The 18,862-nt window shown below is 42.1% G+C and overlaps 1 protein-coding gene across 3 annotated transcripts in view; it reads right to left on the bottom strand.

The window, feature by feature from the left end:
* LOC109111166 (integrin alpha-2) overlaps positions 1-18,862 on the bottom strand; it is a 45,899-nt gene that overhangs the window by 24,010 nt on the left and 3,027 nt on the right. For 2 of the 3 annotated variants that reach the window (XM_042764799.1, XM_042764801.1), the window contains exon 2: positions 3,439-3,565. The exons of the other annotated variant lie outside the window; for it this stretch is intronic. In XM_042764799.1, the coding sequence (XP_042620733.1) occupies positions 3,439-3,565 (127 nt within the window). The remainder of the gene's footprint in view (positions 1-3,438; positions 3,566-18,862) is intronic. 3 annotated transcript variants of the gene reach the window in all.

Consider the following 18,862-nt stretch of genomic DNA (forward strand, 5'->3'; position numbering starts at 1 on the left):
GGTCATGGGTTCACTTCCCAGGGAACACACATACTGATTAAAAAAAAAGTATAGCCTGAATGCACTGTAAGTCGCTTTTATGAGCTAAATGCGTAAATGTAAATGTATACATACATACATACATACATACATACATACATATGCAGGGCAGCATGTCACAGGCCTGCTGCTCAGGTCATGTGACCCATTCAAAATCAAATACAACACTTAGAAGAAAGGCATGTATCCTAGTTTTACTGTTAATCCTGCAGAATATTTGTCTGGGAAAAACGTGTTTGGGAGTAGGGGAGACCGGGGATAGCTGTAACATTTTTGACATTTCTATCTGTATCTTGGAGATCTTTTAAGCCAGTGCATTCAAAATGTGGTACAAACTAGTTACAAGTGCCTGCTATTACATGACGCAGCTGTTATATTTGCAGCACAAACAGAAAATGGTTTAGTTTCAAACATGATGAGTTACAATTCACACCATAGTCTGTGTTAGTTGTAAGGGGGTGAAATGTAACATTATGAAATAGGGAAATATAAAATTGATTTTTTTTTATTCAACACTTACTTTTCAGCAAATTTAATGTGTGTATGTGCGTGTGTGTGTGTGTATGCAAGCATGTTTCTGTAAGTAATAGCAATTGGCCATTGAACACTTAAACATTGTTTGTGACCATGTTTGCTATTTTCAGTTATAATTCAAAATGCTGAGAGGTATCACTCAGTTTGTCTTTCTCTTCCAAAATTTAGCCATACTGAAATTTAAATAAAACACACTAATAAAACTAAAATTTACATTGGGATAGTTTGCCCAATGTTTCATTGATGTTACATCTAACCCTGAGTCTTGTATCCATGAACTAGCTCACCTTATAGCTAACAACCAAAACATTAGCATTAAGAACTTGCATTAAAAATATTTACAGACACACAAAGAACATAATTGAACTTTCATGAGATAACTACAAAGCAAGCATTGCCATCACAATAACATAGCAAAAAAAAAAAAAAAAAAAGAAGTTACTCTAAAAGTTACTCTAAAATCTGCTGTGTCTGCCCCAAGGATGTTCTTCATCACATGTGGAATAAGGACTAATCCAAACATGAGTGAAGTGAATCAGGTGATTAATTTGTCCCTGATTGGAGAAATTGGAAGTCTTACAACTGACCAGTGTTACAACCAATGTTACAACCGGTCTCCCGCTATTGTTTGACTGCCATAATCTAATTTTATGCAAACTGAATGAATTAGAATTATATAATACAGTGTTGCTGTATGAGTTTCTTATTATTCCTTAATTATTTCTTATTATATGGCCCTGTGTGATGTCATAAAGCTCGGAATTACTTGTGCGCACACATCATCAAGGAGTTTCCCAAAAGTATCGTTAGCCAACTATGGTCGCAAGTTCAACGATTCGGTGTTTCCCAAAACCATAGTTCAAAGGAAAATTTGCAACACCTTCGAAAACATATGTGGTAGGAATTACAGCTCTCGACCTGAGGTTACAAGCACAGTTCCCTTTCGAAAGGGAAATCCACACTGCGTCCTCTAGAGGGCGCTAGGGGAATGCCTCCAGCGTGACTTGTGTCTGAAGCATGAATGAAATAATAGGTGCGTTCGACTTGAAGTATGGCTACAGACGGCGATCAACGAGAGTGGCCGCTTGCAGTCGGGGCGGAGTTGAAAACAGACACGTCAAGCCGGACACTTTCTGCTCCCGTTAGTGACACTCACGTGGTGTTTGCATACTTTATCACAGATGAAGTGAATTAAATGCAATATTTCTCAAGTACACAGATAGGCCTATTTTAGAAACGTTTTCATGAGCAACAGAGTCGTCATGCTGAGGCCTCCACTGTTAAGAGTTTTTCTACAGGAAAAGGCTTCCTCTTGCTTAAGAGAGTCATCCTGCTGAAGCCTCCACTCTTCAAAGCTCTGTCATGGGCATTGATATGAGTTTGTAGGCTCTTTCCCTCTTTCCTCTTTCCCTGAGCCAGGTCTCCTCTCGCTTTAGGGAGTCATTATGTTGAGACCTCCGCTCTTAAGAGCTCCCCTACCAGGGTTGAGCGTTGGTAGGTTTCCTCTCATTTTGAGTCATCCTGCTGAAGCCTCCGCTCCCCAGAGCTGATGCTTGGGAAGCTTAAGTACACACGCTAAACTCTGTGTACTTTCTGAAATCCACATGGTGGTAAGTGTGCACGTTGAACACTTTTCGCACTTTCTAAAATCCACATAAGTGGTAAGTGTGCATACTGAGCACTTTGCGCACTTTCTAAAATCCACATAAGTGGTCAGTGTGCACGCAAAACTCTGCGCACTGCCTGAAATCCTGTACGGTAAGGGTTAAGCGTATTAGCTTCGTTCCCTTTCTCTGAGTGGGTTAGACCCCGATACCTTGGGCTCCACTCAACCAGTGTGTCTCTAACACACTTTGAAACATCGCCCCCCCCACCTCAGCATTGAGGGTTATGGTGAGCATGGTGCTCCCTTTCGGGCTTGAGTTCTCTCCCCTTCTGAGGGGTTGAATTCCTCGCTCTGTGGGACAGTTCCTGTAGGCTTCCTCTCTGTTAAGAGAGTCATTCTGCTGAAGCCTCTGCTCTCCAGAGCTCCACTTAGACAGTACTAAAGAATGTAGGCTCCTTTTTATGAGCCTTGCTAACTGTCTTTAGCGCTGAGTGTTGTCAGGTCTCCTCTTGTTCTTGAGAATCATCATGCTGAGGCCTCCACTCTTAAGAGCTCCCCTACCTGGGTCAAGCGTTGTTAGGTTTCCTCTCCTTTTAGAGAGTCGTCCTGCTGAAGCCTCTGCTCCCTGGAGCTCCGCTTAGGCAGTGATATGAGTTGTAGGCTCTTATTTTGAGCCTCACTAGCTGCCTTTAATGCTGAGTGTGGCTAGGCCTACTCTCGGTTTAGAGAGTCGTTATGCTGAGGCCTCCACTATTAAGAGCTCAAACTAGGATTGAGTGTGGTTTCCTCTCATTCAAGAGAGTCATTCTGCTGAAGCCTCCGCTCTCTGTAGCGCCACTTAGATGGTACTCTTGGTATGTGGGCTTCTTTTTGTGAGCCTCGCTAACTTTCTCTAGCGCTTAGTGTAGTCAGGTCTCCTCTCGTTCCAGAGAGTCGTCATGCTGAGGCCTCCACTCTTTAGAGTTTTTCTAATAGGGTTGAGTGTTGTTAGGCTTCCTCTCGTTCAGATACATTTTAGCGCATCCTCAATAAGCGCCGTTTTTGAAGAGTGCGCGTGTGCATAGATGCCTAAGGGAACCCTGCAGTATGATGTAAGAGGAAACCTGCAATGAATCAAACATCAAATAAAGCAAAATGACAAGGAACAAAACAAATTAGTAATCAGGTGATATGTTCAATATAGCAGCATTTCAGAAATCTCGAATCAATTAACTAGCAGAAGTTGTTACACACATTCAATTATATTTTATATATCTTACCATTTTCCTTGACTGTTGCTGAACTGTTTAACAGAGTAACCAAACTGCTCTGCTGATAATGAGAAGATCTTAGCTCCAGAAGTCCCAACATTAAAACCCTGAGCGTTATCCTGCATTATGCTGAAACCTATAGAGACATGCAATCATCAGTCTATTGTCTTAGAAAATACAGTAGGTACGGAAAGTATTCAGACCCCCTTAAATTTTTCATTCTTTGTTATATTGCAGCCATTTGCTAAAATTATTTAAGTTCATTTTTTTTCCTCATTAATGTACACACAGCACCCCATATTGACAGAAAAAACACAGAATTGTTGACATTTTTGCAGATTTATTAAAAAAGAAAAACTGATATATCACATGGTCCTAAGTATTCAGACCCTTTGCTCAGTATTTAGTAGAAGCACCCTTTTGATCTAATAAAGCCATGAGTCTTTTTTGGAAAGATGCAACAAGTTTTTCACACCTGGATTTGGGGATCCTCTGCCATTCCTCCTTGCAGATCCTCTCCAGTTCTGTCAGGTTGGATGGTAAACGTTGGTGGACAGCCATTTTCAGGTCTCTCCAGAGATGCTCAATTGGGTTTAAGTCAGGGCTCTGGCTGGGCCATTCAAGAACAGTCACGGAGTTGTTGTGAAGCCACTCCTTCATTATTTTAGCTGTGTGCTTAGGGTCATTGTCTTGTTGGAAGGTGAACCTTCGGCCCAGTCTGAGGTCCTGAGCAGGTTTTCGTCAAGGATATCCCTGTACTTGGCCGCAATCATCTTTTCCTTGATTGCAACCAGTCATCCTGTCCCTGCAGCTGAAAAATACCCCCACAGCATGATGCTGCCACCACCATGCTTCACTGTTGGGACTGTATTGGACAGGTGATGAGCAGTGCCTGGTTTTCTCCACACATACCGCTTAGAATTAAGGCCAAAAAGTTCTATCTTGGTCTCATCAGACCAGAGAATCTTATTTCTCTGATTTTTAGCAAACTCCATGCGGGCTTTCATGTGTCTTGCACTGAGGAGAGGCTTCCATCCGGCCACTCTGCCATAAAGCCCCGACTGGTGGAGGGCTGCAGTGATGGTTGACTTTCTACAACTTTCTCCCATCTCCCGACTGCATCTCTGGAATTCAGCCACAGTGATCTTTGGGTTCTTCTTTACCTCTCTCACCAAGGCTCTTCTCCCCCGATAGCTCAGTTTGGCCTCACGGCCAGCTCTAGGAAGGGTTCTGGTCGTCCCAAACGTCTTCCATTTAAGGATTATGGAGGCCACTGTGCTCTTAGGAACCTTAAGTGCAGCAGAATTTTTTTTGTAACCTTGGCCAGATCTGTGCCTTGCAACAATTCTGTCTCTGAGCTCTTCAGGCAGTTCCTTTGACCTCACGATTCTCATTTGCTCTGACATGCACTGTGAGCTTTAAGGTCTTATATAGACAGGTTTGTGGCTTTCCTAATCAATTCCAATCAGTATAATCAAACACAGCTGGACTCAAATGAAGGTGTAGAACCATTTCAAGGATGATCAGAAGAAATAGACAGCACCTGAGTTAAATATATGAGTGTCACAGCAAAGGGTCTGAATACTTAGGACCATGTGATATTTCAGTTTTTCTTTTTTAATAAATCTGCAAAAAATGTCAACAATTCTGTGTTTTTCTGTCAATATGGGGTGCTGTGTGTACATTAATGAGGAAAAAAATTTAAACTTAAATGATTTTAGCAAATGGCTGCAATATAACAAAGAGTGAAAAATTTAAGGGGGTCTGAATACTTTCCGTACCCACTGTATAACAACACATACACATATTATACAAACAACACTAACAGCAAAACAAGAATAAGGAAGCAAAACAATATCTGGTCTGTATATTTATGATATTTACTGTATATCCTTGTTCTCCTCTCCACATAACATCCTGTCTTTTAAATGGTATCCTATCCTCTGTTTTTTAAATGGTACTGTATGTGATATGTAGACAAGCCACAGCATGAATGTGAACCTGTGCGAGATGTTTCTGCCCGCATCACAGCACAGGGACGGGGCTCAGTAAGATAATAAATGATATTCGCTTTAATTCTGATTCTTGGAAAATATCAGTGCTGGTACTACTAGATCTTAGTGCTGCATTTGACACTGTCGAACATGACATACTTCCAGAGAGACTGGAAAAATGGGTCAGGCTTTCTAGGATGGTACTCAAATGGTTCAGGTCATACTTAGAAGGCAGAGGTTATTATGTGAGTATAGGAGACATATAGTCTAAGTGGATGTCCATGACATGCAGAGTCTCACAACACATGGCTCAATTCTTGCACCTCTTGTTTAACCTGTATATGCTCCCACTAAGTCAAATAATGAGAGAGAACCAAATCACAACTATGCTGATGATACCCAGATTTACCTAATCTTATCGCCAAATGACTACAGCCCCACTGACTTCCTCTGCCAATGCACTGATGAAATTAACAGTCCAAAACTCCATAACATTTAAAAAATAAAAAAAAAAAAAAAACTGAAGTCATTGCATTTGGAAAGTTCTCAAGGTGAATGCATACCTTGACTCTAGGGGTCAAACACCTAAAAATCAAGTCAGGAATCTTGGTGTGATTCTGGAGACAGACCTTAGTTTCTGTAGTCATATCAAAGCAGTAACCAAATCACCATACTATCTCAAAAACATTGCAAGAATGAGATGTTTTGTTTCCAGTAAAGACTTGGAGAAACTTGTTCAGGCCTTTATCACCAGCAGGTTGGGCCATTGTAATGGTCTTCTCACCAGCCTCCCCAAAAAGACCAATTAGACAGCTGCAGCTCATCCAGAACGCTGCTGCCAGGATTCTGACTAGAACTAGAAAATCTGAACATATCTCACCAGTCCTCAGGTTTACACTGGCTTCCAGTTCTATTTAGGATTGATTTTAAAGTACTTTTACTCGTTTATAAATCACTCAATGGCCTAGGACCTAAATACATTGCAGAAATGCTCACTGAATATAAACCTAACAGACCACTCAGATCATTAGGATAGAGTCAGTTAGAAATACCAAGGGTTCACACAAAACAAGGGGAGTCTGCTTTTAGTTATTATGCTGCCCGTAGTTGGAATCAGCTTCCAGAAGAGATCAGATGTGCTAAAACATTAGCCACATTTAAATCCAGATTCAAAACTCATCTGTTTAGCTGTGAATTTATTGAATGAGCACTGTGCTACATCTGAACTGATTTCACTGTATTTTATGTATAATTATTTTCTATTTTTAACTGTTTTAAATTCATTTTTTTATATATATATATATTATTTACACATTTTCAATTACACAAACAGTGTAAATATAGACAGAAAAAATACAAATAAAGATAAATAAACTCAAATATAAATGAAATAATTGGAATACATGTTCCCTCACTCAGAAAGAAACAAAATAGTATAGATAATATAAAAGTAAAATCAACTACAGAGAAAAAAAAAAAAAACTGCTCAGAAGTAATACAAAGCACTGTTAGTAAAGGAGCAATCAGCGCCAGTAAGAACATGCTTGTTATCTCAACAAAGTGAAATACATGTACATGGTGAGAAGCACCGATAATGCACACACACCTAAATACCCACAGGGTTATAGTCTTGACAAGTACAACATAAAAGGCTGCCACATTTTGTCAAAGGTCACAGAGGACAAACAAACGCTTTGTCGAACCCTCTCTAGATGCAATAGGTGAGTGATTTCTAATAACCAGGTCTTAAAAAATGGCACATTTTCACTTTTCCATAAAGTTAAAATATTTCTTTTTGCAATGACCATACTATATTGTACCGTTTTTTGTTGAAGATGGGTTAGAGTAGTAAGGCATCGGGCCCCGCCCAATATAGCAGTGTAAGGGTCTGGGGTGATATCACAACCATGAATCGTGGAGAGGCAAATGAAAATATCAGACCAGAATTTGTACAGTTTGGGGCAGAACCAGAAGAGATGACCAAGAGTGCCCTCTTCTGCTTTACATTTTGGACAGATTGGGGAAACAGAGGGATAAAAAAGAGTGTAGTTTAGTGCAGGAATAATGGAGTCTGTGGATTACTTTGAATTGGATGAGTTGATGTCGAGAGTTTATCGAGCAGGAGTGGATGGAAGAAAGGCAAGTATCCCAGTCATCAGCACTGATTGTAATGCCAAGATCTTTCTCCCAGGCTTCTTTTAGGTGTCGAGTAGAAGCAGGCTCATAAGCTGTAAAAATGTTGATAAAACGAGAGACAAGTCTCCTCGAATCAGGGGCCTGGTTTAATAGAGCGTACAAATCTGTGGAGACAGGGAGTGACTCGAAGTTTGTTATGTTTTTGCGTGTGTAATCCCTAATCTGGAGGAAACGGAAGAAATGTGAAGGTGGGAGTGTATATTTTTCCTTCAGTTGCGTGAAGGTAGCGAAAGCTTTTTCAATGTAAAGGTCCGCTAAAGTGGCAAGACCTTTGTTCTTCCAGATCAAAAAAGTGTTATCACTTAATGAGGGGGGGAAAGTGGGGTTGTGGCAAATAGGGGTGTAAGCTGAAAAATCGGGTAGATTGTATGTTTTTTTTATTTGTTGCCAAATTTTTAGGGAGCTGGCAAACTATGAACCTATAGCCAGCGATAGCTGTCGTAAGCTTGCTGAAAAGAGAAGAGCGGGAAGAGAGCCTAGCCTTCGGGAAGGTCCTGTTCAATTGCAAGCCATGCAGAGGTAGAATCTGTAACATTACCTGGGTGTGCATTTTGCCAATAAGTCAAGGGCTCTACAATTTGCGGCCCAGTAGTAGTGCTGGAAATTAGGCAGGCTAAGGCCTCCTGTTGATTTGGGTTTGGTGATGTGTTTTTTAGAAATGTGGTGTACCTTAAATCCCCAAATGAAAGAGAAGATTATGGAGTTCAAAAGCTTAAAAAATGTTTTCGGTATGAATATAGGCAAAGATTGGAAAAGATAAAGAAACCTGGGGAGAGCCATCATTTTAATTGCGTTCACGCGCCCTATCATAGATAAGGGTAACAGCCTCCAGGTTTCAATATTAGATTTAAGTTTTTCTAACATATTTAAATAGTTCAATGTTTTAAATTCATTTGAAATAAAATTTTAAATCCTTTTAAATTCCTTGTTTTGTTGTTGTGATTATTTTTTAGGATTATACTTCCTTTTATGTAAAGCACTTTGAACTAGAAAAAAAAAGTTTGTTGAGACAAACTTTAAGTTGGCTTGAGAAAGCCTGACGAGAAAGTTTGAAGAAGTTTAAAGAAGTTAGAAGTTTAAAGTAGTTCGAAGTTTAAAGTAGTTTAAAGTTAGATTGATAGATTAGTTTAAAGAAAGAAAGATATATTAATTAGAAAGAATGATAGATAGATTAGAAAGATAGATAGATTAGAAAGAAAAAAGAAAGATTCATTAGAAAGAAAGAAAGAAAGAAAAAAGAAAGATTAGTAAGAAAGAAAGAAGATAGAAAGAAAGAAATAAAAAGAAAGAAAAATGAAAGATTAGTTAGAAAGAATGAAAAAAGAAAGATTCATTAGAAAGAAAGAAAGAAAGAAAGAAAGAAAGAAAGAAAGAAAGAAAGAAATAGAAGAAAGAAATTGATCTTTCAAGCTGTTTGATGGCACTCAGCGGGTTGCATGCATCAGTCCAAAAGAAGTGAAATAAACAGTGTCCATCCATTAAAAAATAGCATGTTGCTAGCATGATTAGCAAGTGACTAGCATGTACTTAGCATGATTAGCAAGGTATCTAACATGTCACTAGCATGATTAGCAAGTCACTAGCATGTCGCCACCATGATTAGCAAGTAACTAGCATGTCGCTAGCATTTTTCTTGCATGATTAGCATGTTCTTAGCATGATTAGCACGTGACTAGCATGTTATTACCATGTTTCTAGCATGATTAGCATGTTGTTAGCATTTTGCTAGCATGATTAGCGTGTTTTTTAACATGTTTCTAGCATGATTAGCATGTTTCTAGCATGATTAGCATGTTGCTAGCATGTTGCTAGCATGATTGGCATGTTGTTAACCTGTTTCTAGCATGATTAGCATAATTAGCATGATAAGCATGTTGTTAGCATTTTGTTAGCATTTTTCTAATATGATTAGCATGCGACTAGCATGTTGCTAGCATGTTTCTAGCATGATTAGCATGCAACTAGCATGTTGCAAGCATGTTTCTAGCATGATTAGCATGTTGGTAGCATGTTGCTAGCATGATTAGCATGTTTCTAACATGTTTCTAGCATGATTAGCATGCGACTAGCATGTTTCTAGTATGATTAACATGTTGCTAGCATGTTTCTAGCATGATTAGCATGTTGTTAACGTTTCTAGCATGATTAGCGTGCGACTAGCATGTTGCTAGCATGTTGTTAACATGTTTCTAGCATGATTAGCATGTTGCTAGCATGTTTCTAGCATGATTAGCATGCAACTAGCTTGTTGCTAGCATGATTAGCATGTTCCTAGCATGTTTCTAGCATGATTAGCTTGTCGCTGGCATGTTTCTAGCATGATTAGCATGTTGCTAGCATGTTTCTAGCATGACTAACATGCGACTAGCATGTTGCTAGCATGTTTCTTGCATGACTAGCATGCGACTAGCATGTCGTTAACATGTTTTCTAGCATGATTAGCATTCGACTAGCATGTTTCTAACATAAGCATGTTGCTAAGATAGATAGATAGATAGATAGATAGATAGAAACAGTCAGATAGATAGATAGATAGATAGATAGACTGACAGAAAGAAAGGAAGAAAGAAAGAAAGAAAATGTTTGAAGATAGATAGATAGATACTGTAGATAGATAGATAGATAGATAGATAGATAGATAGATAGATAGATAGATAGTCTAGGGCTTCAGGGAGTTTAGATTTGAATTTTTGGCTTGTGCACTAATGGGCCACCGTAGTCTTGGCTCAATTTGAGCTCTCTGTAATGTAAGTCTATTGGGTTTTTATGATTTTTTTATATTAATTTTTAAGAAAACTGAAAGTCAAATCAGTCTGGAAAGATGTAGCACACCAAGTCATAACAGTCTGAAAGTCTGACCCGAGTTTGTAGAGTTAAAGCTCTAGGAGGAGTTAGAGTTGCAAAATTTTGGGTCAGAAGAATAAGAAGAAGAAGAAGAAGAAGAAGAAGAAGAAGAAGAAGAAGAAGAAGAAGTTTCCCTTTCATAGGTCACTTCGATGCTGCGGTGACGTCACCGTATGGGAACACCTTTCGGTGTGACGAATGTCTGAAGCCCTATACCATCCAGCCAATTTTATTGGCCAAATAGTGCTTGGCACCGCCTTACGCATGCGTACGCATAGTATACCTGAGTGCCGCGCGCTATTTCGCTCAGATTTCATTTCCTTCAGGAAAGCGAATCATCTGTGCCCTAAGGAAACCATCTCGCGTTCTCAGCGGTTTTTTTCTTTGAGCAGTGTTCAACTCCTCTTCGCGGACGCGATGAGTCAACGTAAGGTAAGAGCCGTATAACGGGTTTATCAAGGGAAGGCACTCATGAGAGGTTCGTTAGCAGCCTCTCTACATGTTCTCTCTGTGATAGCCTGCGGCTACAGTTCTGCGCTCGGAAGTGTATTTTCTCTAGGTCGCCCCGCGTCTAACCCCCGCCGTTACGATTCTGCGGTCGCCGAGGAGCCGCACGAGGCGGTGGTTTGGGGTGATGTGTGCGGCTTGGATTATGAGGACAGTGATGTGCTGGAGTTTTTCCCACTTCGCTCGCTCTCCCCCCCACTCGAGTGTGTTAAATCAGCAGATTTGCTTTACTAACTATGTTTGTCCACCGCGGCTTCGGACTCAGAGTACGCTCTGGCCGGCACATGCGGTTCTCTCCCTCCGAGCGGACAGGAGAAACGCGCCTCCGCTTTCTCAGTGAGCTGTTGAATGTGGTTACCCGCGTGGTGGATAAACTACCCCCCCCCCCCCGTGAGCCGCTACCCTTCTTCACGGATCTCCACCAAGAGGTTTCGAGGTCCTGGAAGCAGCCTTAATCAGCGCGCGTCACGAACGCCGCGGGTTTCGCCATCATTTCTGACATGGCGGACCGCGGTTATACAGCGATGCCGCCGGTGGACGAACTCTCTTGCCGAACGTATCGCGCCGAACTCGGCCGCGGCCTAAAGTCTCGCCCCCTCTCGAAGGCGTGTCGAGTCGCGTCTAATCTCGGCAAATTTACTCCACTTGATGGCGGTTCTAACGAGAAAGATATCACAACCGAGGCTGTGAAAAAGCTGCGGGGGGCAACAGATTTGGCGCTAAGTGCTACCAAACATACTGCCCGAGCAGTGAACCGTTCTATGATGGGGATGTTACGGTCGAGCGCCACCTTGGCTAATCTCGCCAACATTACAGAAAACCTGAGTTGGACGGCAAAAGCCTCTCGTCCTCAATCGCCTTACAGCAGTTCCTGATACTTCTGCTGTTCATCAGGGATTGTTCCCTCCACTAGAGAGCGCTGTTGGACTGCTAATGCACATCATACCCTCTCACTGCAGTCCCCACGCTCTAACATTGACTGTCTCGCAGCAAAGGCACCTCGAGCATCATTGGATTGAGCTATCACTTGAGCACCCCCTCAGACACTCTGCACAATCCAGCCTTCAGAGTTTGAGGGATGGCACAAGAGGCTAGCAAAGACAGCCTGTTTATGACGGCTCACACAGCTGCCGCGTTCTCGCTAGCAGCGGGGCCCAATGTTTATCTTGTTGGATTAAATCCTGCCGTGGATACGCTTCGGGATTATACACAACAAAACACAGGCGACTTTGACGCATGCGCTTCCCTTCCTGTTCGTCAGGGACTGTGCCCTCCACCGGAGAGCGCTGTTGGACTGCTAATGCACATCCAACCCTCTCACTGCAGTCCCCATGCTCTAACATTGACTGTCTCGCAGCAAAGGCACCTCGAGCATCATTGGATCGAGCTATCACTTGAGTGCCCCCTCAGACGCTCTGCACAATCTAGCCTTCAGAGTTTGAGGGACGGCACAAGAGGCTGATTAAGACAGCCCGTTTATGACGGCCGACACAGCTGCCGTAAGCACGCTAGCGGCATGGCCTGATGTTAATTTTGTTGGATTTAATCCTGCCGTGGATACGCTTCAGGATTATACACAACGAAACGCAGCGACTTTGACGCATGCGCTTCCCTTCCTGTTCGTCAGGGATTGTGCCCTCCACTGGAGAGCGCTGTTGGACTGCTAATGCACATCTAACCCTCTCACTACAGTCCCCACGCTCTAACATTGACTGTCTCGCAGCAAAGGCACCTCGAGCATCATTGGATCGAGCTATCACTTGAGCGCCCCCTCAGACGCTCTGCACAATCTAGCCTTCAGAGTTTGAGGGACGGCACAAGAGGCTGATTAAGACGGCCCGTTTATGACGGCCCACACAGCTGCCGTAAGCACGCTAGCGGCGTGGCCTGATGTTAATTTTGTTGGATTTAATCCTTCCGTGGATACGCTTCAGGATTATACACAACGAAATGCAGCGACCAAAGGAAATCGTGGTGCTGCGGCAGGAGCGTCTCTGCTGGGAATAGGGGCTATAAAGTACACCCCTCTCAGATGGAGTCAGGTTTTACAGCCGCTATTTTTGTCAAAAAAAAAAAAAAAAAAAAAAAAAAAAAAAGTGGCAATTTACGCTGTTTGAATCTTGCACTCAGGATGAGGAAAGAAATCAAGATGTTAACGGTAAAGTCTATTCTGTCTCAGATTCAACCAAAGAGTTGGTTTGTCACGATCGATCTGAAGGATGCATATTTTCATATTCAGATCATCAAGAGACACAGGAAGTTCCTCAGATTCGCTTTAGAGGGCAAAGAGTATCAATACCGTGTTCTTCCCTTCGGCTTAGCCTTGGCTCATCGAGTATTTTTGAAATGCATGGACGCAGTTCTGGCCCTATTTTGGCTCCAGGGCGTTCGTGTATTGAATTACCTGGATGATTGGCTGGTGTTAGCACAATCGCAGACTCAAGCACACTCCCATTGGGATCTTGTGCTGACTCACCTAAACAGCCTGGCTTATGCACAAATTTCCAGAAGTGTGTTTTTTATAATTCCCCCTCAGCGGATAACCTTCTGGAAATAGACTTGGACTCTTGCGCGATGACAACAAGACTATCTCTCCCGCGTGTTCAGTCTCTCACGTCATGTCCTGCGCCATTTCATAGCAGGTCGCGCAGTGACGGTGAGTTTGTGCCTCAGACTTTTGGGTCTATGATAGCAGCATCCCCTGTAATCCGTCTGGGCTTGCTTCACATGCGCCCATTTTCAGTGGTTGATGAAAAGCCAAAACATTTCACCCCGTTGTTTTCCGCATTATACGGTTTCGGTGACACGGAGGTGTGTTATGTCGATAAAACCATGGATGTCAGCTAAATTCCTTCAACTGGAGTTCAGCTGGGGATTCGTGCTTCCCGCAAGACTGGCACGACGGACGTGTCTTTGACCAGTTGGGGAACTGTTTGTCAAGGACGCCCAGCTCACGGAGCATGGACGGCGACACAACGCGGCTGGCATATAAACAGGTTGGAATTGCTGGCAGTTTTTATAGCTCTCCAGTATTTCTTGAATCTGCTGATCGGCCGTCATGTACTACTCAGGTCAGACAACATGGCGGTTGTGTCGTATCTGAATCAGCAAGGAGAATTACGCTCTCACCCCCCTGTGCAGGCTGGCGAGGATAATTCTTCTTTGGTCTCAGAACAGATTTCTGTCGATCCGAGTGGTTCATGTCCCCGGGCATTTGAACTTCGGAACGGATTTGTTCTCCGGACAGAGCCTGGAGCAAGGGGAATGGAGGTTGCACCCCCAAATGGACAGTGTGGAGCCACACACCCGTGGTTTGCGGATCTGGTCAATCTGTAGCGGTCTCTCCGTGGAGATTCCCCTCAGACAGGACTTACTATCGCAAGCACGAGGGATGACTTGGCACCCAAGGCCAGATCTATGGAAGCTGTGGGCGTGGCCTCTGAACGGAGTGAGTTAATATGTCCCGGGTTTTTTCAGTTGGAACCACCGAGACTATAATGAATTCTAGGGCAGTTTCTACGAGACGCTTTATGCTTTCGAATGGAAACTGTTTACTGCCTGATGTGGAATTCATAATTTAGATCCAGTTTACTGCCCCGTGGCTTCAGTACTGGAGTTTCTTCAAGACTGTTTTTCTGATGAAGTAACACCAGCCTCTCTTGAAGTTTACGTGGCAGCCATTTCAGCTAACCACGTGTGTATATAGATGGTACTTCAGTGGGCCATCATCCGCTGGTCTGTTGTTTATACAGGGTTTGTGACGGCTAAGGCCTTTCCCACCCTGCACGAGTTCCTTCATGGAATTTATTCATTGTTTTGCAAGGTCTATCAGAACAGCCGTTTGAGCCCTTGAAAAACAAATAAATAAATAATCCTACTTTAAAGACAGTTCTTCTTGTGGCTTTATCCTCCCTCATGAGAGTTGGGGATTTGCAGGCTCTTCTGTTTGGCCCTTGTGCATGGACTTTTCACCAGGGTTTGTGGAAGTACTGCTGCAACCGAGACCTAATTATGTCCCTAAGGTCGCCTCGAACCCCTTTCACTTTAACAAGTGGTCTTGGAAGCTTTACTCCCTGCTGAGGTGGGGCTAGGAGATCCGAGTCTTTTCCCTGTCAGAGGGCTGAAGACTTATGTTGATCGAACAGCTCCATGGCGTGAGTCCGACCAGCTGTTGTCTGTTAGGACACAAAATAGAGGCTGTGCTGTCACAAAGCAGCGCATGTCCCATTGGTTGGTGGAGACTAAATCTTTAGCCTATGAGGCGCGCGGACTCGCTTCGCCCTTAGAAATTGGAGCTTATTCCACGAGAGCAATCGTTTCATCGAAATCGTTTCTCAGTGGATCTTCTATATATGATGTCTGTGCTGCGGCAGGATGGTCCTCTCCGAGCACTTTTGTCAAGTTTTACAGTCTGGATGTGAGGATGGCTCCTGGCTCCCGGGTTCTATCCGCTTGAGCAGATGCTTTCCTTGGATCCCAACTATCAGGTACGTCAGGCGTTATGGTATAGGGTTCCCATACGGTGACGTCACCGCAGCATCGAAGTGACCTATGAAAGGGAACATCAAAACTACGTATGTAACCACGGTTCCCTGAATAGGGAACGAGATGCTGCGGTCCCGGCCGTTCCGTACCTTGATAGCATTTCTTCAGTTCATGAAATCTGAGCGAAATAGCGCGCGGCACTCAGGTATACCATGCGTACGCATACGTAAGGCGGTGCCAAGCGCTATTTGGCCAATAAAATTGGTGGGATGGAATAGGGCTTCAGACATTCGTCACACCGAAAGGTGTTCCCATACGGTGACGTCACCGCAGCATCTCGTTCCCTATTCAGGGAACCGTGGTTACATACGTAACCGAGATGTTAAATAGGATTTCAGTAAGTTGGCTTTCTCAAGCCAACTTAATTACCATTATGTATGAAATGTGCTATATAAATAAACTTGCCTTGCCTTGACTGTGGGCAGAAAAACTTTAATGTGGGGATTCTTGAAAAAGTAAACAATATTTACTTACATAAACACATAGATTAGCCTCACTGTATCGTGCAAGATATTAACGTCACAATACAGAGAAACCAAACCACCCAATATCGCGAAATAAGTCCAACCCAGAATTTATATATTGCCTAAAATATCCAGGTTTTGGCTTTGGTCTCCTGTTTTCATACTTAATGAAAGTAATGATAGTTTGACCAATAACATGCAGACATTGTATGTAATCGTCCAGTCGTGGTGCGTGAGAAGGTGGGATCTACAGAGAACAGTGAAAGTGATGCAAATACGTGTACATATTAGTGTTGGACTTGAAGCAGCACTGAGCATACCGACCAGTGTACGACATCAAAGTACATCACGGTACTTTGTCATACAACAATTGGTCTGCACAGCACAAACAAAGCCAAAACGTGGATATTTTAGGCAATATAGAAATCCTGGCCAGGATGTGTCCTGAGAAAATGGCACGTTTGGTCACCCTAGCCAAATGACTTGAGTGTGTCAATGATAAAGCAACAATCTTTTAAAAATCTAGTTTAAAAATGTGTCAAGTTCTTAAAATATAATCTTTGTATTCATGCTTATTTCATATTGGTTTAAACTTTTATACCTTTGCCAAGAAAAGTTTCATTTTAATGTCTCTATACATGTATTTTTACATTCACCGAGTTCATTTATACAGACAGTAATTGAGACTATGTTAAAAAAAAATCACACACACACGTTTGTTTTTGTGAATTGTGTGGACATTCCATAATGGTTTTTATACTTTACAAACTGTATGTGCTATTGCCCTACACCAACCCTACACCTAACCCTACCCCTTACAGGAAACTTTGTGCATTTTTACTTCCTCAAAAAAACTCATTCTGTATGGTTTATAAGTGTTTTGAAAAATGGGGACATGGGTTATGTCCTCATAAGTCAGCCTCTCCTTGTAATACCTGTGTCATATCCTTATCATTATACAAAATTGTGTCCTGATATGTCACAAAAACGCACGCACACACACACACACACACACACACACACACACACACACACACACACACACACACACACACACACACATACACACACACACAGTGGAGATCAAGAGAATAAAATAAATATTTTTTTCTGAAATCAAAATTTGAAGGAATATTAGTTGCAAGTACAAAACTATTCCACTAACATGTTTGACAAAATATCCAAGGCATTTCAACGAAAACCTTTATTTTGTGGAAAACACAGTCATCAAATTCAGAGAACAATAACCACTGTAGCACGAAAAAAGATTACAACTAAAATTTTGGAGTGTTACAGCTGTCAGAAATTGGTAGGAAGTATAGACGCCCATGTTTTGAATGACTTCACCACTTCTGCGGTCGCAGGAGTGGACCAAGATCACACTGCGTTGGTGTGATCTTGGTCCTCTCTTCTTCCAATCTCTTCCATAATTCAGTAACTGTAGTGGGTTTCTTAGCCAGAATTTTGTCACTAAGGCCTTTCCAGAGATTTTCAGTCAGGTTTAGATCAGGACTCTGGGCCGGCCATTTCATTACTTCAATGTTCTTAGCTTCAAGGAACTGATTTAACTGTTTTGCAGTGTGATGGGGACATTGTCTTGCATGTAAATTGGCTGATTGGGAGATGCTTGTAGGGATGGAACTGCATGTTGCTGAAGGTGGTTCTGATAAACATTTGTATTCACTCTGACATGTAGCTGTATAAGAAGCCCAACTCCTGCTGCAGAAAACATCCCCCAAACCATGACACTTCCTCCTCCACCTTTCACTGACTTCTTTACATACTTGGAATTCAGTTTTTCCTTAGTTTGACGCCAAACTGCGGGTGCCCGGGGAGCAGTTGGGGGTTCAGTGCCTTGCTCAAGGGCACCTCAGTCGTGGTATTTGTCTTACATGGACGATCAACCTTTTTGGGGGACTTGAATGAATTAGTGTCATTGTAAACCTGCAATATTTGAAAAAATCACAGATTTGGAATGGCCAAGTTCTCTTGCAATGGCTGAAAGTGTCATCCCTTTGGCCTTCATCTGGACAACCTCCTGTCACAGGGTTTCAGTCACCTTTAGAGCGGCCCCCCATCTTGCAATCTCAATAAAAATTGGAGAAATGCTGCCAGTTAAATAAGGTTTGTCATATAATTTAGGAAATTAACACCAGGTGCCAGATTAACACCAATAACTTGGGGGTATTTTTCTCCACTTATAATATATATATATATATATATATATATATATATATATATATATATATATATATACACACACACACACACACACACACACACACACCTATATACATTATACTGACTTTTGACGAGGAAGTGTTCAGTTGACTTTGTGTTGATTTAGAGACTCATAAAATGTAGAAACATGCCTGAGCAGAGTTTCCATCTGATAAGTCAAAGCTAAACAACTCCTAACTCGGTCATCTGGTCTCTGTTTATCTTCATATTATCCTTTTTATCTAAAGCTCAGCAGAATGAGATAATCTGCTAAAAACGTGTGAGCAACACAATCCATAAAGCCATGAATGAAGTAACATATAGATTGTCTTCTATATAAGATCTCCATTCATTAATAAAAGAGACATATACAGAGTCAGCCTTTAAACAGTGCAGACAGCACTGACCGACACATGAAACAAGACAGAGGATGAATTAACTCATGAACATGAACTGAACTGAACAGAAACAAAAGAATGAGAGGTCAGACTGTAGGATTAAAGAGAAAGAGAGAGAGAACGTGCTTCCAGTCCTGTGCCTGCATTATGATCAGTAAGCCAGTTTAGACACTGATCTTTGACACCATTCAGAACAGACAACAACTACAACACTTTTGCCAAGCATCCTACACCATTTAACTACATTTTGACCATTGTGTGGGTA

This window comes from Cyprinus carpio, chromosome A10 (assembly GCF_018340385.1).
Source record: "Cyprinus carpio isolate SPL01 chromosome A10, ASM1834038v1, whole genome shotgun sequence".
In the NCBI taxonomy this organism is placed as follows: domain Eukaryota; kingdom Metazoa; phylum Chordata; class Actinopteri; order Cypriniformes; family Cyprinidae; genus Cyprinus; species Cyprinus carpio.